Genomic DNA, 19,339 nt, shown 5'->3' with positions numbered 1-19,339 from the left:
AATGTGTGCAAGCACCACAAATGATAGATGATCACAAAAGGGGTAAGAGACAAGATCTCAGACATGTGGAACATACACTCTCTAAAGTCTTACTGCCACTGTGATGCATGTGGGCTACTTTATTAAGAGTTTACGGTGAGTACCTGATTAAAATGACTCTTCTGGCACCAGGTCTATAAAATTTGTTTTACAAGCTGGGATTGTAAGAAATAATAGTTAGGCAGAACTGTAAGAAGAACTGTAAAGAAGGTACTGTGATTGAGTGAAATGATGCACTGATAAGACACTGGACAAGTAGGATGGCACTGCAAATCCCCTTATGGCTGTCGAGTTTTAGGTTTTTTGTGAATTCCCTAAATCACTTAAGGCAATTGCTGGAATGGTCCCTTTGAAAGGACATAGCCTATTTTCTTCCCAAGTCCAACCTTATGCCCTGTTCATGATGTGTGCATTGTTGACAGGACATTAAACTGTAATCTTCCTGCCGGCCGCGGTGGTCTAGCGGTTCTGGCACTGCAGTCCGGAACCACGGGACTGCTACGGTCGCAGGTTCGAATCCTGCCTCGGGCATGGGTGTGTGTGATGTCCTTAGGTTAGTTAGGTTTAAGTAGTTCTAAGTTCTAGGGGACTTATGACCTAAGATGTTGAGTCCCATAGTGCTCAGAGCCATTTGAACCATTTGTAATCTTCCTCCCGTCTATGATATTATTCCACTGATACAGATGTCTAGTTGGATGAAAATCTACTAAAAAAAAAGAAGTGCGAGAATCGGTAGCTGAATCAATTTTCATTATTAGCATTTAATTTTCTGGACATTCAGCACCATGATAGTGTACTTCCTATTATGTTACCTGCATTGTTGAAAATGCCATTTGATGAATGGTCACCTTACAGATATCAGAACTGTATTTGTAGCTTGCTATAAGAGCCAAATTGAGTTTAATAAGAAACTTGATGTTCTTTAAGGCCGCATAACATTGAGTATGAGGCAAACAACTGAATTTAAAGTACTTAGATGTGTACATCCCTTCAATTTAAATTTTCTTTTCAGTGAGTTATGGGACAGAAAGAGAAAAAAAGTAGTTCCTAAAGATACAGAAAAAGAGTACCTAATTGGCTGACTCAGTAGGTCTCTTGTATTGTCAAAATTAATTCAGTTCAAATGGCACAACTTTATTTTAGGTATTTCTCAAATAGTAGTTCATAATTGTACTATCATTCACAATTTTTCTCTCAGGCTCTTGTTTTATCAGCAGCTTGTCTGTTTTATTGAGGTCTGAATGAAAGTCCAAAACAGAACATAAAATACAGCAATTAGTGCCATAATTCTTTCGGCATGGAAAATTGATTTTAAATATGTTAATGGGGAGTCCTGGGTGGAATATAAATAATGGAAGGAGTAAAGGTAATAACTCACTGTGTAGTTGAGGCACTTAGTGGGAGACCGTGAGGTAGGAAAGGGGAGGAAAGCATGGTTGATGGCTGGGAGGTAGAGACTAAGAAGCAGAACTATTATCTAAGTAGTTTAGAGAAACTGTTACAGTGGTGCTGGTGTATGATGTGACTGCTTTTAAGGTGAGCCTGCCTCTGATAGGATAGGATAGAATAGGAGAGGATGTGCCTGTAACAGGAATGAAATATGATGTACTGGGTGGGTTCATTGCACAGGTCTAGCTCCTGGGGATTCCACAGAAATATGAGCTGGGTAGCAAGGGGGTTGGGAGTAGGTGTGGCATGAGGTTGCACAAGCATATTCTGTAGATTTTGTGGAAGGCAGAATAACCCATTGGGAGAGCTGAGAAGGAGTGTCAGTGGGATGTTTCTCATCAGGACTCAGACTTCGTCCCTAATAACCTCAACACTTGCAGGACATTAAAACCTAATTTTCCTTTCACATACAATTCTGTCATAAGAGATAAGTGCCTGATGCTTGTTGTGCACTTGAATCATGGCATGCTAAAAAGGCCTAAGTCCGGAAATATGCGAAATGGAGTTATGCACATTGACATGTTGCTGTAGGGTAGCTGCATCTTTTAATGCTAGAAGGCACTCAGTCAGATGCTTGGTTATGGTAGGAAAGATGCTATAGAAATCATGTTATGTGCCATAAGGACTGCAGTCAGTGACTGAAGCTTTTGTAGCATGTAAAGGGAGCCCTTCCAGCAGAAACAAGAGAAGCTGTCCAGCAACATACTGGAAGTTTTCCACTAAAAGAAAGTCATTATGCTGGCAGGGATATAAGATATTTATATGCCATGCTTAACATTGTAGTGATGTATGAGTTGTTTAAGGAGAAATATCACCAGATAAAGATCACCTTATGCAGCATTTTTGAAGGAAAATTTCAGTTTACATTTCGTACATGAAGAGCTGAAGGTGGAAATGAGAAGCCCTCACCTTCATGATGCTGCAAAGTGACATTCCACTAGATTGCTAATTGTTCACTAGACAAGGCTCCAAAAATATCATACTAATCTTACAGAAGAAACTGAAAGGACAGATGTGCCCTGTGCAAAGTGTCCAAATTCTACACATTCCTGTCCAGGATTGGAAAGGGTTGGTTAGAGGTGTCTGCTGAAGGTTGTAAGAGAAAGGTAAAAGAACTGGTTGGACATTCATTAAGAAGGGAGTGCTTTCTAGCAGATGCTTTGGAAGGATTGGTTTGTGGGAGAAGACTGAGAGGAAGAAGGAGATACAAGATGATAGATGGCATAAAGGGAAGAGGAAATTATGCAGACATAAGAGGATGGTAGAAGACCAGACAGCCTGGAGAACTACCATGTGAAAATCTGTCTTTTGGCAGAACACTGATGACAAGGGGGATCAGTACCATTTTTTATTAATTTATTTGGTGTGTAAATTGAACACTATTTTCATGTCAAGGGATATTACTTTTTCCCTCGTGACTGTGAATTCAACGTAATGAAAAGCGAACTCAGAAGTCATGTCAGGTTCTATATGATACATGAACTAGCAAAGCTCTTAATAACTTGCAACGAAGGTCAAAAATTTATTGTGGCAGAAATTTGTAATAATTGGTTATTATTAAATCCACTGTTGAACGCCCTTATTAAGAGAAAAACATGGTATCCACAACAGAAATCCAGAAATGTGCTAAAAGGACTTCTGTCATTGAAGTGTAAACATTTTTTATGTGCATGATTTTTATTTTTTTGCAATGTGAATAGAACCCTGATATTCACATCATTATTGTGTATTACTGATATTTTTTTCAGGAGAAAAGAAAAAATCTATATCTACATAGATATTCTGCAAGCCACCGTACTGTGCGTTGTGAAGGGTACCCTGTGCCACTACTGGTCTATCCTTTCCTGTTCCACTTGCAAACAGAGCAAGGGAAAAAACATCTGCCTGTATGCCTCCATATGAGCCCTAATTTCTCGTATCTTCATGGTCCTTATGTGCAGTGTATGTTGGCGGCAGTAGAATCGTTCAGCAGTCAGCTTCAAATGCCAGTTCTGTAAATTTTTTCAATAGTGTTTCTCAAAAAAGAACATCGCCTTCCCTCCAACAATTCGTGTTTGAGTTCCCGAAGCATCTCCTTAACACTTGCTTGTTGTTAGAACCTACTGGAAACAAATCTAGCAGCCTGCCTCTGAATTGCTTCGATGCCCTCCTTCAATCTGATCTGGTACAGATTCCAAACCTTCATGCATTACTCAAGAATAGGTTGCACTAGTGTCCTATATGTGGTCTCCTTTACAGATGGACCACACTTTACTAGGATTTCCCCAATAAACCAAAGTCGACCATTCACCTTTCCTACCACAATCCTCACATGCTCGTTTCATTTCATATGCTGCAAATGTGTCAAGCAGGACGCTACTAATGCTGTATCCTAACATTACGTGTTTGTTTTTCCTGCTGGTCTGTATTGATGTACTTTTTTTTAAGATTTAGAGCTCGCAGCCATTCATCTCACACAATTTGAAATCTTGTCTAAGTCATTTCATATCCTCCTACAGTCACTCAACTTCGACACCTTACTGTACACCACAGCAATATCAGCAAACAACTGCAGATTGCTGCCCACCCTGTCTGCCAAATCATTTGTGTATGTTGAGAATAATAGCGGGTGTTTCACACTTCCCTGCGGCACTTGTGACGATACCCTTGTCTCTGATGAACACCCTCCATTGAGGACAACATACTAGGTTCTATAACTTAAGAAGTCTTCGAGTTACTCACATATGTCTGAACTTATTCCATATGCTGCTACCTTCGTTAACAGCCTGCAGTGGGGTGCTGTGTCAAACGCCTTCCAGAAATCTAGCAATATGGTGTCTGCCTGTTGCCCTTCATCAATTGTTCAGGACATGTTGTGTGAGAAAAACGCAAGCTGGGTTTTGCACAAGCAATGCTTTCTAAAATCGTAGTGATTTGTGGAAATAAGAATGATCTAAGTGTAATTACATTTTTGTTAGTTTTCTCAAAACTAGGCTGGAATGGCTGAGGTCCTTTTAACATATGGCAATCTATTATTAAGAAACAGCTTTAAAGCTGTGGGGTAGAACAGTGAAATATCCCTAACTTTGAAAGTAAATTTAAAAAAATAAAGAAACATAGTAGAACAAAATTATATTTTGGCATCAGGAAGTTAATTTCGTGATGTTTTAAACAACAGCTCTTGCAAGTGATGTCCCTCATTGTTAATGCACTGCTGCAGCCAGCTTCTGAAGTTCTACATTACTTTGTGAAGTATGCAGCCTACTTCAAGGCATATTGCATTCTTCATGGTTTGTAAGGTCCTGGTTCAATGTTTGTACACCTCTGTCTTGAGGCAGCCTCACAAAAAGTAGTTACATGGATTTAAATCTGACACGTGTGCAGGCCATGGAATGTCCTGTACCAAGAGATCAAGCACCCGGGGAAGATTTCCCTAAAAGCAATAGTCGAATTTCTAGCAGTGCGGGCCATGGCACCATGTTCAGTAAGACATAGTTGAAGAAGCATAAACTGTAAAAGAAAAAATATGACAATAGAAAAGTAAGGAATAAAGACAGAGCTAGGAAAGTGTAGAGAAGGGAAAATGTTTTTGAGTTAGGTAATTGATAGAGTGAGAAGGGGGAGGAGACTTTGATTTTTGTAGATGTATGTTAGGTTAAGGTATAACTGATATCCATAGATGTTGCATGTCACATTGTAAGACACAGATACTGTAATAGCATTTATGTGCACACTTTTTCAAGTATCTGTCCTAATTGCCTTTTCATGAAAACGGATCCTGTATTATGAAACATAAAAGCATATCTTCTTTTTACTGTTATTATTCTGTGCCTTGTCAATAAGTGATAATTGCAGATAAAGCATCCCCTCACCTTAACAGGTGAACAGTAATCAGCAGTGACATTTTGAAAAATGATCTCAGTGGTAACTTGATTGTGATCATTATTAAATTTGGTGAACTTTTATAGTCAATTTACATTAATAATACTACAGTGAGATTTGAGTTCAGCTTCTGTTAATTTATTTCACTTGATTTGCAACAATGATTTCAGTGAAACTGATTATTAGTGGTTGTTAAGTGGTAATATCAAGATCTTCATACGTTAAAAACAGCCTGTTGACTGAGCAGACTGGACTGTAAACACTGCTAATCTTCAGACAATGTCAAATGTATTCTGTAGTTAGTTGTGAAGAAGGACATCATCCAAAAGCTTAGCAACATTTTTGGCTTAGTTTATGTTCCTATTGATGACTCAACACATCAACTATAGGTTCAGTTTCCAGAATGAAAGCTTCACTCTGCAACAGTATGTGCACTGATATGAAACTTCCTGGAAGATTAAAACTGTGTGTCAGGCAAGACTGGGGCTTGGGATCTTTGCCTTTTGCGGGCAATTGCTCTACCAACTATCCAAGCACAAGTCATGATCTGTCCTCACAGCTTTACTTCCACTAGTACCTCATCTTCTACCTTCCAAACTTCAGAGAAGTTTTCATGTGAAACATCCTCCACACTGTGGCTAAGCCATGTCTGCGCAGTATCCTTTCTTCCAGGAGTGCTAGTCCTACAGATTTTGCAGGAGAACTTCCGTGAAATTTGCAAGTTAGGAGATGAGATGCTGGCAGAAGTAAAGCTATGAGGGAGTCGTGCTTGGGTAGCTCTGTCAGCAGAACACTTGCCCACAGAAGGCAAAGGTCTCAGTCCAGCATACAGTTTTAATCTGCCAGAAAGTTTTATATGGTGAGTTGGTACTTCGGCTCTTTCCATTATTTGTATTCCACCAAGGACATTCCATGACCAAAGTTTGTACTTTGTTTAATGGTAGCTTTAACATACAGCCATCTTTTGGGTCTTCATGTATTGAGTTTCACATATGCAACATCATCATATTAAACAGTGAATTTTCAATTAGTGATGAATACCCTGTGTAATTGTAGGTTCCAGATTACACTCGATGGACAGCTCAAGAAATATTCCGTGGTCGCTATTTTGTGAGCAAAAGTGATGTCTGGTCTTTCGGTGTTACATTATGGGAAATTACTGCATTGGGTATGTATGTGCTCAGACACAATTCATTATTATAAATAAAGAAGATTCTAAAATTAATGACCTATTGCAATGCATGTGCCAAATCAGATACTTTTTTGTAACTACAGATGTTCTTCAAATACTATCAGCTGCATGTTTCAGCTTTTGTGTGGCTCCATGCTTTCTTTCTCAGGAACAGAAATATGTAGAATGTTTGTGATAAGTGTCAACATCATTGCCTCTGATGGACAGTAATAATAGATACTGAAATTTCAAGCAGAGCAAAGAAAGTGAAATGATGTCACATATTTAGTATAATGTGCTAAAATTCAGCTGGACTGAAAAATTGTGAAAAATCTTCTTGCATGATTAAATGAATTATGAGGCGAAAACACTTTTGATGTATTGGCATGTCAGAGCACCTTTAAACTCGGGAAACCAGATAAAAAATTCAGAAGGTTATAATATTTGTGAAAGGAGCTGTGGGTTTGAAAAGTTCTTATAAACTAAAAGTTATTTACAACAACACAGTGGAGCTCATTCATGGTACTGCTTCATAAAAGGTAGAGAACACGGGTTACCATTAGAAAATTTTAAGCAGTTTCTAGGAAGATTTGAAATGGTATTGTTCTACTATTCAGACAGGAGAATGCTATAACAGATTTTAAGAAACCAAAGAAAAGACAGTAAAAAGTATTTCTTAAGATTTGTAATTATACACCAGTGTGGAAATTTTTCTACCGGAATTGTGCAAGAGGGTAAGAAACATATCTTTGTGAGGACTTATTCAATAAGTTTACATTTTCTGTTTTAAAATTAACTCTGCAGGCTAATTAATGATTTCACATGCAGTTATGGAAGGATTATGCAGAGTGCAAGCTGGAGTGATTTATGTAATATGTTAGACACTGGTTCAACTTGAAAGTTTCTTGATTTAAAAATTGATTGGTTTTCTGTAAGTGGGCTGCTCTTAACAAGGAGGGTACATAAACACACTGTGCATAGTATTGTGCAGGGTAGGATGTAACTTTTAGGCTGTGGTCAAGTGGGACTGACAATGGTCACCAGATGCAGTCACCCGATAACATTGACCAACAGCTTGGTCACAGTGCATCCGATCTCCTTTGTTAGTTTTTGGTGGCATCATGAGGTTACAGTCTATTCTAACTGTACACACTATCTGTACACTTCATCTATTCAAACTGTACACTCTTTCCTCAATGGAATAACCAGATGTGTTTTACAAATACATGAGATTAAGAGATAAATGTTCTGTTACAAACTCAGTGAACTGTGGAGACATTGAAAAACAAGATTAAAAACACTCTGCACAATTTCAAGTAAATTCAGCAAAAGAGACATGCAATTAATCTTCAATGACTGTCATTCGGCATATGCTTGAAACTCTAAACACATTTTAGAATAAGATACCTTGAACACCTAAAGCACTGAAAAGTGGAAATACACACACATCATATAAAAGAATCACAGTCCTGCTGGCATAAATGTGCCAGCAAGCAGTAGTAATAATTCATAGACAGCTAATGTCCATCCATAATACCAACGCAAAAAGAGATTCATTACTGTAACTTTAAGTATCAGATTTGACATATGCCACCTTTCTCACATGAACATGTAATTTTTTGAGGTTAAGTCTAAAATTTCCAATACAGATTTTGCCTGTGTTGCAGATGATGTGCTACATTATGTATAGATATGAGGTTGAAATGGATAGGCAGCTATAGAACAGCCATAATGTAATAAAAAGTAACATTTAATTAATTATTAAATTTTTAAGTTGTTTCAAACTTGTGGTTTCCAATACAGTAACAATTTTGGACTATGGATTCTGAGACACACCCTTGTGGTTATATTTCTCATCCTCAGGATGCCTCAAACTCCTTTTTTCTTGTAGTAAACTTAAAAATTTCTCAGGAACCATGTTTTGTGTGAGGGAACATCACCCGATTTGACTAAAGAAAACATGTCTCTACATTCAGCTGAGATTGCTTGCAGTGAAATTGTGCATGTATCCACATACCGATTTGAAAAAATTGGCCGATGTCAGTTGCGAGCAGAATACCTCAATATCGGTGCCACTGTGACTGGCTCTTCACACAGGAAAAAGAACACACTTCATAGAATGCATCATCATTTACTTCACATCTCAGTGTATCCTTTTCCTTAGTAACAGATACATACTCTGGTACGAAATATCATCTTTAGTTTCACTTTATTAAAGGTACATGCTATCTGATTTGCCATGTAACTATAGTTATGAGGGTGGTTTGAAAAGTTCTCGGAACGGAATAGAAAAAAGTACTTACATTACTGAATTTTTTTTTAAATATATTTTTCAATGTAGTCTCCTTGTAGATTAATGCACTTGGTCCAACAATGTTCCAGTGCCTTGATCCCATCTCGAAAATGAGTTTTCTCCAGGCCTGCAAAATAGTTGTCAACTCTGGCTATCAATTCTGCGTTTGAAGTGAACCTTCATCCACCAAGAAAAATATTCAGTTTTGGGAAGAGATGGAAGTCTGATGGAGACATATCAGGTGAATAAGGTGGGTGTGGAAACAATTCATACTTCAGTTTGTGTAATTTTGCCATGGCGACGGCACATGGGTGCGGGTGACCATTGCCTTGATGGAAGGTGACTTTCTTCTTTGCTAAACATGGCCTTTTTTCGTGTATATTTTGTTGCAATTCGTCCCGGAGGTTAGCATAGTCTGCTCCAGTAATTGATTGCCCAATTGACAGATAATCTACAAACAGAATCCTCTTCGCACCCCAGAACACTGATGCCATGACCTTTCCCATCAAAGGAATTGTTTTTGCTTTCTTTGGTGGTGGAGAATCAGCATGTTTCCACTGCTTTGACTGTTGTTTTGTCTCTGGGGTATAATAGTGCACCCAAGTTTCATCTGTGGTCACAAACCGGCTCATAAACTTGTTCGTTTCTCCTAAAACAGGCCAAACATTGTTCTGATATGTCCATTCTCACGCGTTTTTGATCGAGCGTCAAGTCGCGGCACCCTTCTTGCAGATAATGTTTTCATCTCTAATTCTTCAGTTAAAATATGATATACCCTTTCAGATGACATCTGGCAAGCATGAACAATTTCACACACTTTCAATCAGCGATCCTCCATGACCATTTTGTGCACTTTTGCTATTATTTCTGGAGTAGTGACACATCTTGGGAGACCACTGTGCGGATCATCATCTAAGCTCTCCCGACCAAATTTAAATTCATTTGTCCACTTGGCAACAGTTGAATATGAATGAGCAGAGACCCCCAGTGTCTTTTGGAAATTGACATGAATGTCCTTTGCTTTCATATCTTTCTTTATGAAGTATTTAATCACTGCTCGAATCTCAATTTTTTTCAATCTTCGCAAATCACTATGCAGGAACAACAACAGAGCCATGTCACCACGAGAGCTGTCTCCAAAGAGCACTGACGTGACATGTGTTTACAGGCAACAGTCTTATGAATATCATTTGTGATGTGGACTGACAATGCAGCCAGTCCACAGTGATGGGTAGCCGAAAGAAAGGCACGCGTACACACACGCCGACTGGCGTGAAGTCTGGAACAGGATAAGTATTGATTCTAATAAGAAAAGTATGCAGCTCCTCTAATACTTAACTTTATTCTTTGTTGGTTTACAACGTTCTTCTTGAGACATTTATACGATAACTATCAAACTATGTAAGGCTAATTGCGCTTTGCTAGGTCATAGCTATGGACTTAGCTGAAGGCTATTCTAACTGTCTCTCGGAAAATGAGAGGAAAGGCTTTGTCCGTATAGTCGCTATCAATGTCGTCGTACAACTGGGGCGAGTGCTCGTCTGTATCTCGAGACCTGCTTTGTGGTGGCGCTCGGTCTGCGATCACACAGTGGCGACACGCGGGTCCGACATGTACTAAGTGGACCGCGGCCGATTTAAGCTACCACCTAGCAAGTGTGGTGTCTGGCGGTGACACCACATTCCTCCCCCGCAAATCGGCGAACGGTCGTGTGATAAGGCTTCCGCCCGCCGTGGGGAGGACCCCATGTTGACGTATGCGATGAGGTGGCGAGCCTAACAACAGGCGAGGCTGTGCCACCCGCACCCTTCCATTCGGTCCGAGGGGAGCTAGGAAACGCCTGAAAACCTAGTCCAGGGTGCACGTCAACATGCGGTGTATGCGCCCGTAGAGAGACAGGAGGGGCCGAAGGGTCGACCTCCATTGCGTCGGGGTACCCGACGTGCGAAGATGCCATGTGGTCCGGAGCGGGCAAGAGGTCCATGGCAGAGGACAGCTGGTCACGGGCAGCGATCGGCGGCGCGGGACCCAGGGAGGCGCTTGGCGGCTGCAGCGAAGCGTCGAATGCGGGTGGCGCCGGCGGGAGAACAGGCGGCGGCGGCTGCGGCGTCGCGTCGCCATGGGGCAAAATGGAAGGCATCGTCGGTAACACCTGGGGATGAGGCGAGCCAGTAGATGGGTCCCCAGGGCGCTGACCAGACGGCACCGTCGCTGAAAGCAGACGGGGAGCGGCAGAACCCGTGCGACGACAGAGGCGCAGCTGATTGAGATGCCGACGCACCTCACCAGAGGCCCCCAAAACCAAATACATCGCGCGGCCGAGGCAGCGAATAATGCGCCCTGCGAGCCAACGCCGTGAACCTCGATAGTTGCGATAGAATACAACGTCGCCTGGAGCAAAAGCAGAAGTCTGCCGCTGCACTGGAACCTGATGCGGCGGATGCAGCAAAGACATCAAGGTTCGATGAGGACGACCGTGGAGCAACTCAGCCGGCGAGCGACCATCACGGGGCTGAGAGCGATACGAAGACAAAAAGAGCAACAACGCGTCCTCCCGAGAATGCGACTCTTTCAACTTCAACATCTGTGACTTGAAAGTCCGGACCAGTCGTTCAGCGGCACCGTTTGACTGAGGCGAAAACGGCGCGGATGTCAGATGTTGAATACCATTGGCCTTGCAGAATGACTGAAATTCTGCGGACATGAATTGTGGGCCATTGTCGGAAACAATAGTCTGCGGAAGACCTTCAATGCAAAAGATAGCAGACAACGCTTGGATGGTGGCGGAGGACGTCGTGGAAGACATCCGGACAACAAAAGGAAAATTACTGAAGGCATCTACCAGAACCAACCATCGAGCATTCCAGAACGGACCAGCAAAATCAATGTGCAAGCGTTGCCAAGGGGAAGTGGCTTTTGGCCATGCAAAGACTTTCCGCGGAGGTGCGGATTGTTGTTCGGCACACGCCATGCAAGAAGAACACATATTCGTAATCGCAGCATCGATTCCGAACCAAATACAGTGCTGACGAGCAAGTTGTTTCGTTCGCACTATACCCCAATGTCCTTGGTGAAGAAGCCGTAGGACTGTAACGAACATGGGACCACGACTCTGGACTGATCATTATCAGAACGCAACAACAAAACACCACGCCGTACAAAAAGTCTCTCCTTGTGAGCAAAAAATCGGCGAACCAACGGATCCTCGATCCGAGACTTTGACAAAGGCCATTGCGTAGCAACAAAACGCAAAACGGTAGCAAGGACAGTGTCAGCAGCTGTGGCTGTAGCTACACGACGAAAATCAATCGGAAACGATTCGACCACTTCATCGGTTTCCGAATCAATGAACATGCAAGCAAGTTCGGAAGAATCGAATGATTTATCCTCAGCAACAGGCAAACGGGACAACGCATCGGCGTTTCCGTGCTTAGTAGTGGACCGATACAAGATATCGTAGCGGTACTGCGAGAGGAAAATAGACCAGCGAATGAATTTCTGCGCTGTACGCGGAGGTACAGGCTTGTTCGGATGAAAAAGCGATGTCAAAGGTTTGTGGTCAGTGATGATGGTAAAGTGATGACCATACAAGAAATCATGGAACTTAGTAACACCAAACACGAGAGCCAAAGCTTCTTTCTCTATCTGGGAATAATTTCTTTGGGCAGACGAGAGCAATTTGGACGCAAAGGCAATAGGGCGATCATGCAAGCCAACTTTGTGCGCAAGCACAGCACCGATCCCGAAATCCGATGCATCTACCATCAACAAAAGGGGTTTCTGGGGATCGAATGGCGTAAGGCAAGTATTAGAAAGCAACGCCGATTTCAACTGGCGAAAGGCGCGTTCGCATTCCGTCGTCCAGAGAAACGGAACACCTGTACGGCGTAAGCGATGAAGCGGAGCTGAAATGGAAGAGGCATTGCGCACAGTCACTCACACCTTGTGATTCTAAATCGTTCAATGTTCTTGCGACCTCATCACGCAATGCGTGAGGAACATTGCGCGCTCTAAAAATTTCGGTTGCGCGTTTACTTTCAGTTCCAAATGTGCCTCATAGTTTTTAGCGCAACCTAAGCCCGGTGCAAAAATGTCTGCAAATTCTTCACATAGGCGAGAAACACTGTCCGAAGGCACAGTCTGATTCACTGATAGGACCTGATTTACAATAGACATGTTAAACAACTGAAATAAATCTAAACCAAACAAGTTCACTGCAGTAGAAGAACGAAGAACGTAAAATGACACAAGTTTCGTTTGTCCCTTGTATGTTGCAAGAAGAGTGCACTGTCCTAACACAGGGATGAGCTGTCTTGAATAACTTTTTAACTGAACATTTGCGGCACGCAACGCAGGTTTGCCCAGTTGTTTGTACGTGTCGTGATTGAGCAATGAAACTGCAGCTCCGGTATCGAGCTGGAATGGTATCACTTTGCCTTCAAAGTCTAAGTCCACAAAAAGTTTATTGTCCTGCTGACGACAAGAGCGACTGTTTTGTGCAATTTGAACAGACACTGGTACAGAATCACTTGCTAATTGACGTGATTTCCGACGACGTCGACGCACACTTTTTGTGGGACGAACACAGTCACTGTTAGAAAGAGTGGCACTGGGCAGAGTGGAATTAACTACATGAATGTCCATGGGCGAAGGTCCACGAGCCTGAGTGTCCTTGGTTCGATTCCGGCGCGAAGCAAAGGGCCTGGAATGATTGTGATTGTCTGATCTGAGCTTTTTCTGGCAAACACTTTGAACATGTCCTTTTTTATTGCAGAAGAAGCCAATAGCTTGGCGTGACGGGCAATGTTCACGCGAATGTCTAGTAGCACACCGCGGGCATGATTTCACTGCATTTGTGTGCTGGCGCGGCACACCTGGTTTAGAGCGCGGCGGCAGCTGCGTCGAAGTGCGCGAGGGCAGGTTACCGGGCCGCGCAGCGCGCCCGGCGGGCCGGTTAATGTTACACACTGCTGGCGAAGTTTCAAAAGATTCCTGAGCACAATCAAGTGTGTCCTGTCTATCCAATATGTCTATCACTTGTTGAAGGGAGGGATTAACTAGTTTCAAAATTTGCTCCCGTATGCGAACATCAGAAACGTTCTGTGCAATTGCATCACGTACCATTGTATCTGAATAAGAAAGTCCACAGTCACATTCAAATGCACACTCCCTTGTAAGTCCTTGCAATGTCGCAACCCACTCCCTATTAGTCTGACCGGCCGTACGTTTTGTACGAAAAAACGTATACCTTTTTGCCACGACATTGACTGTTTCTTTGAAATAGGCGTCCAATGCCGACAAAATTTCATCGTAGGACAGAGTTGCTACGTCGCATCGGGGAAATAATTTCACTATCACACGGTAGGTGGACACACCTACACACCAAAGCAAAAACGGCTGCCGCTCATTACCTTGGATTCTGTAGGCGGCGAGATGAAATCCGAACTGGCGGGACCACTCAGTCCAGGTCTCGTGGGTTTGGTCAAACTGGCGAAACTGCGGTGCAACTGCATGGTGTGGCGGCGGCAGCGATGAAGCGGCGGCTGCCGCATCGGTTTGAATGGCACGTTGACCCTGGACAAGCTGTCCAAGGGTATCCAATAACGCCTGCGTCTGCTGACTCTGCAAGCGATAAAATTCGGACAGTACATCTGGCGAAGCCATGACACAAGTAAATGTAAGCAATCAGAAAGAACACTTTCCCTCGTCGCCAATTATGTGGACTGACAATGCAGCCAGTCCACAGTGACGGGTAGCCGAAAGAAAGGCACGCGTACACACACGCCGACTGGCGTGAAGTCTGGAACAGGATAAGTATTGATTCTAATAAGAAAAGTATGCAGCTCCTCTAATACTTAAATTTATTCTTTGTTGGTTTACAACGTTCTTCTTGAGACATTTATACGATAACTATCAAACTATGTAAGGCTAATGGCGCTTTGCTAGGTCGTAGCTATGGACTTAGCTGAAGGCTATTCTAACTGTCTCTTGGCAAATGAGAGGAAAGGCTTGATCCGTATAGTCGCTATCAATGTCGTCGTACAACTGGGGCGAGTGCTCGTCCGTATCTCGAGACCTGCCTTGTGGTGGCGCTCGGTCTGCGATCACACAGTTGCGACACGCGGGTCCGACATGTACTAAATGGACCGCGGCCGATTTAAGCTACCACCTAGCACGTGTGGTGTCTGGCGGTGACACCACAATTTGAACAACTCATTGCACTAGTGCTGACCTCTCATGGTGATTCCAAGAACTTTTCAACCCACCCTCGTATATTCATTGCTGCTGAAAATAAAGTCCTACAGAATCATCCAGTTATTTGTTGTAACACTTTACTGTGACAGTGTTACTGATATTTGTGATTGATTCTGTCAACAATCTGTGGAAACTAACATGTCACAAATTGTGTGGAGCTGAGAAATACATTCTTCTTGTGGTCTCTTTGTAATTAGATATCTCAGTATTCCATAATCGAGTGTGTGGGATGATACTGAGGATGGAAGGAAATGATGATGCAACGTTACTCTTTTAACAGAAAATCAACACAATTACAGTACTTAATATTGGGATGTTATTGAATACGGTGTAAATAAATAATGCATAAATTATTTATATGTCTTTCTTTATAAAGCTGATTGCTATAATGATTTATCATTACAGCATACAGCATGTGGCAACTGTATGTGATCACTGTTATACTTGCAGGAGGAACACCTTATGCTGAAGTGTCTAATACAGATGTCCCAGCTCGAGTGATGCGTGGTTTACGATTGGCACAACTCCCTGTTGTTGGTGATGACTTGTACCAGTTAATGCTTCAGTGTTGGCAGCTTGATTTGGATGAGAGACCTACTTTTTCTGAGATTGTCTGTATACTGAAGAATATGTTGGAAGACACGTTGGTAAGTAGTATATGAATTACAGTATATTTCCTGGATTGGATACATGTTTAGATATAAACTTGTAAGCAGAAATTTGCCTGTGTTTATATGTAAGCATTTAAATTACTTTTGGATTGCAATTCTATCTTGTGGAGTCATAATAAAGTACGATTTGCATCTAGTACACAAGTCAACTAATCTTCACAACTGTACTGGTTTTAGTATTACAGTGAACTGGACAGCACAGGTAGAAGTTACTGAATGACATGAAGAAAATATGTAATTTTCTTAAAAGCGTTGCTGCTACACTGTGTAATACTTTCTCCTCTCAAAACACTTAATTTGTTAGGTGTCATGGTGTATGTACCCTTATTTTTGCCTACTGTTGCCCTCAATTTGTTCTTTGCATATGAGTGAATAATATATACATCTCTCCCTTCCTCTCTCTCTCTCTCTCTCTCTCTTTCTGTGTGTGTGTGTGTGTGTGTGTGTGTGCTAGAGGGAAACATTCCACGTGGGAAAAATATATCTAAAAACACTGATGATGTGACTTACCGAACGAAAGTGCTGGCGGGTCGATAGACACACAAACTAACACAAACATACACGTGAAATTCAAGCTTTCGCAACAAACTGTTGCCTCATCAGGAAAGAGGGAAGGAGAGGGAAAGACGAAAGGATGTGGGTTTTAAGGGAGAGGGTAAGGAGTCATTCCAATCCCGGTAGCGGAAAGACTTACCTTAGGGGGAAAAAGGGGGTATACACTCGCACACATTCCCATATCCATCCGCACATACACAGACACAAGCTGACATTTGTAAAGGCAAAGAGTTGGGCAGAGATCTGGCAAAGAGTTTGGGCAGAGATGTCCGTCAAGGCGCAAGTAGAGGCAAAGATGTTGTTGAAAGACAGGTGAGGTATGAGCGGCGGCAAATTGAAATTAGCAGAGATTGAGGCTTGGCGGGTAACAAGAAGAGAGGATATACTGAAGGGCAAGTTCCCATCTCCAGAGTTCTGACAGGTTGGTGTTAGTGGGAAGTATCCAGATAACCTGGACGGTGTAACACTGTGCCGAGATGTGCTGGCCGTGCACCAAGGCATGTTTAGCCCCAGGGTGATCCTCATTACCAACATACACTGTCTGCCTGTGTCCATTCATGCGAATGGACAGTTTGTTGCTGGTCATTCCCACATAGAAAGCTTCACAGTGTAGGCAGGTCAGTTGGTAAATCACGTGGGTGCTTTCACACGTGGCTCTGCCTTTGATCGTGTGCACCTTCCGGGCTACAGGACTGGAGTAGGTGGTGGTGGGAGGGTGCATGGGACAGGTTTTACACCACGGGCAGTTACAAGGGTAGGAGCCAGAGGGTAGGGAAGGTGGTTTGGGGATTTCATAGGGATGAACTAAGAGGTTACGAAGGTTAGGTGGACGGCGGAAAGACACTCTTGGTGGAGTGGGGAGGATTTCATGAAGGATGGATCTCATTTCAGGGCAGGATTTGAGGAAGTCGTATCACTGCTGGAGAGCCACATTCAGAGTCTGATCCAGTCCCGGAAAGTATCCTGTCACAAGTGGGGCACTTTTGTGGTTCTTCTGTGGGAGGTTCTGGGTTTGAGGAGATGAGGAAGTGGCTCTGGTTATTTGCTTCTGTACCAGGTCGGGAGGGTAGTTGCGGGATGCAAAAGCTGTTTTCAGGTTGTTGGTGTAATGGTTCAGGGATTCCGGACTGGAGCAGATTCTTTTGCCACGAAGACCTAGGCTGTAGGGAAGGGACCGTTTGATGTGGAATGGGTGGCAGCTGTCATAATGGAGGTACTGTTGCTTGTTGGTGGGTTTGATGTGGATGGACGTGTGAAGCTGGCCATTGGACAGGTGGAGGTCAACGTCAAGGAAAGTGGCACGGGATTTGGAGTAGGACCAGGTGAATCTGATGGAACCAAAGGAGTTGAGGTGGGAGAGGAAATTCTGGAGTTCTTCTTCACTGTGAGTCCAGATCATGAGGATGTCATCAGTAAATCTGTACCAAACTTTGGGTTGGCAGGCCTGGGTAACCATGAAGGCTCCCTCTAAGCGACCCATGAATAGGTTGGCGTACGAGGGGGCCATCCTGGTGCCCATGGCTGTTCCCTTTAATTGTTGGTATGTCTGGCCTTCGAAAGTGAAGAAGTTGTGGGTCAGGATGAAGCTGGCTAAGGTAATGAAGAAAGAGGTTTTTGGTAGGGTGGCAGGTGATCGGCATGAAAGGAAGTGCTCCATCGCAGTGAGGCCCTGGACGTGCGAAATATTTGTGTATAAGGAAGTGGCATCAATGGTTACAAAGATGGTTTCCGGGGGTAACAGACTGGGTAGGGATTCCAGGTGTTCAAGAAAGTGGTTGGTGTCTTTGATGAAGGATGGGAGACTGCATGTAATGGGTTGAAGGTGTTGATCTATGTAGGCAGAGATACGTTCTGTGGGGGCTTGGTAGCCAGCTACAATGGGACGGCCGGGATTATTGGGTTTGTGAATTTTAGGAAGAAGGTAGTAGGTGGGGGTGCGTGGTGTTGGTGGGGTCAGGAGGTTGATGGAGTCAGGTGAAAGGTTTTGTAGGGGGCCTAAGGTTCTGAGGACTCCTTGAAGCTCCGCCTGGACATCAGGAATGGGATTACGTTGGCAAACTTTGTATGTAGTGTTGTCTGAAAGCTGACGCAGTCCCTCAGCCACATACTCCCGACGGTCAAGTACCACAGTTGTGGAACCCTTGTCCGCCGGAAGAATGACGATGGATCGGTCAGCCTTCAGATCACGCATAGCCTGGGCTTCAGCAGTGGTGATGTTGGGAGTAGGATTAAGGTTTTTTAAGAAGGATTGAGAAGCAAGGCTGGAAGTCAGAAATTCCTGGAAAGTTTGGAGAGGGTGATTTTGAGGAAGAGGAGGTGGGTCCCTCTGTGACGGAGGACGGAACTGATCCAGGCAGGGTTCAATTTGGATAGTGTCTTGGGGAGTTGGACCATTAGGAGTAGGATTAGGATCATTTTTCTTCGTGGCAAAGTGATATTTTCAGCAGAGAGTACGGGTGTAGGACAGTAAATCTTTGACAAGGGCTGTTTGGTTGAATCTGGGAGTGGGGCTGAAGGTGAGGCCTTTGGATAGGACAGAGGTTTCGGATTGGGAGAGAGGTTTGGAGGAAAGGTTAACTACCTAATTAGGGTGTTGTGGTTCCAGATTGTGTTGATTGGAATTTTGAGGTTTTGGGGGGAGTGGAGCTGGAAGTGGGAGATTGAGTAGATGGGAGAGACTGGGTCTGTGTGCAATGAGAGGAGGTTGAGGTTTGCTGGAAAGGTTGTGAAGGGTGAGTGAGTTGCCTTTCCGGAGGTGGGAAACCAGGAGATTGGATAGTTTTTTGAGGTGGACGGTGGCATGCTGTTCTAATTTGCGATTGGCCTGTAGGAGGATGCTCTGAACAGCCGGTGTGGATGTGGGAGAGGAAAGATTGAGGACTTTTAATAAGGATAGGAGTTGACGGGTGACACACACATATCCATCCACACATATACAGACACAAGCAGACATATTTTGTGTCTGTATATGTGTGGATGGATATGTGTGTGTGTGCGAGTGTATACCCGTCCTTTTTTCCCCCTAAGGTAAGTCTTTCCGCTCCC

At 43.3% G+C, this 19,339-nt stretch overlaps 1 protein-coding gene across 2 annotated transcripts in view; it reads left to right on the top strand.

Moving 5' to 3' along the window:
* LOC124722057 (putative inactive tyrosine-protein kinase Wsck) overlaps positions 1-19,339 on the top strand; it is a 207,604-nt gene that overhangs the window by 122,189 nt on the left and 66,076 nt on the right. For both annotated transcript variants that reach the window (XM_047247252.1, XM_047247253.1), the window contains exons 10-11: positions 6,406-6,517; positions 15,519-15,715. In XM_047247252.1, the coding sequence (XP_047103208.1) occupies positions 6,406-6,517; positions 15,519-15,715 (309 nt within the window). The remainder of the gene's footprint in view (positions 1-6,405; positions 6,518-15,518; positions 15,716-19,339) is intronic.

The sequence above is a fragment of the Schistocerca piceifrons genome, chromosome X (assembly GCF_021461385.2).
Source record: "Schistocerca piceifrons isolate TAMUIC-IGC-003096 chromosome X, iqSchPice1.1, whole genome shotgun sequence".
In the NCBI taxonomy this organism is placed as follows: Eukaryota; Metazoa; Arthropoda; class Insecta; order Orthoptera; family Acrididae; genus Schistocerca; species Schistocerca piceifrons.
The sequence above is the reverse complement of the archived record's forward strand: the minus strand, read 5'-3'. Positions and strand labels throughout refer to the sequence as shown.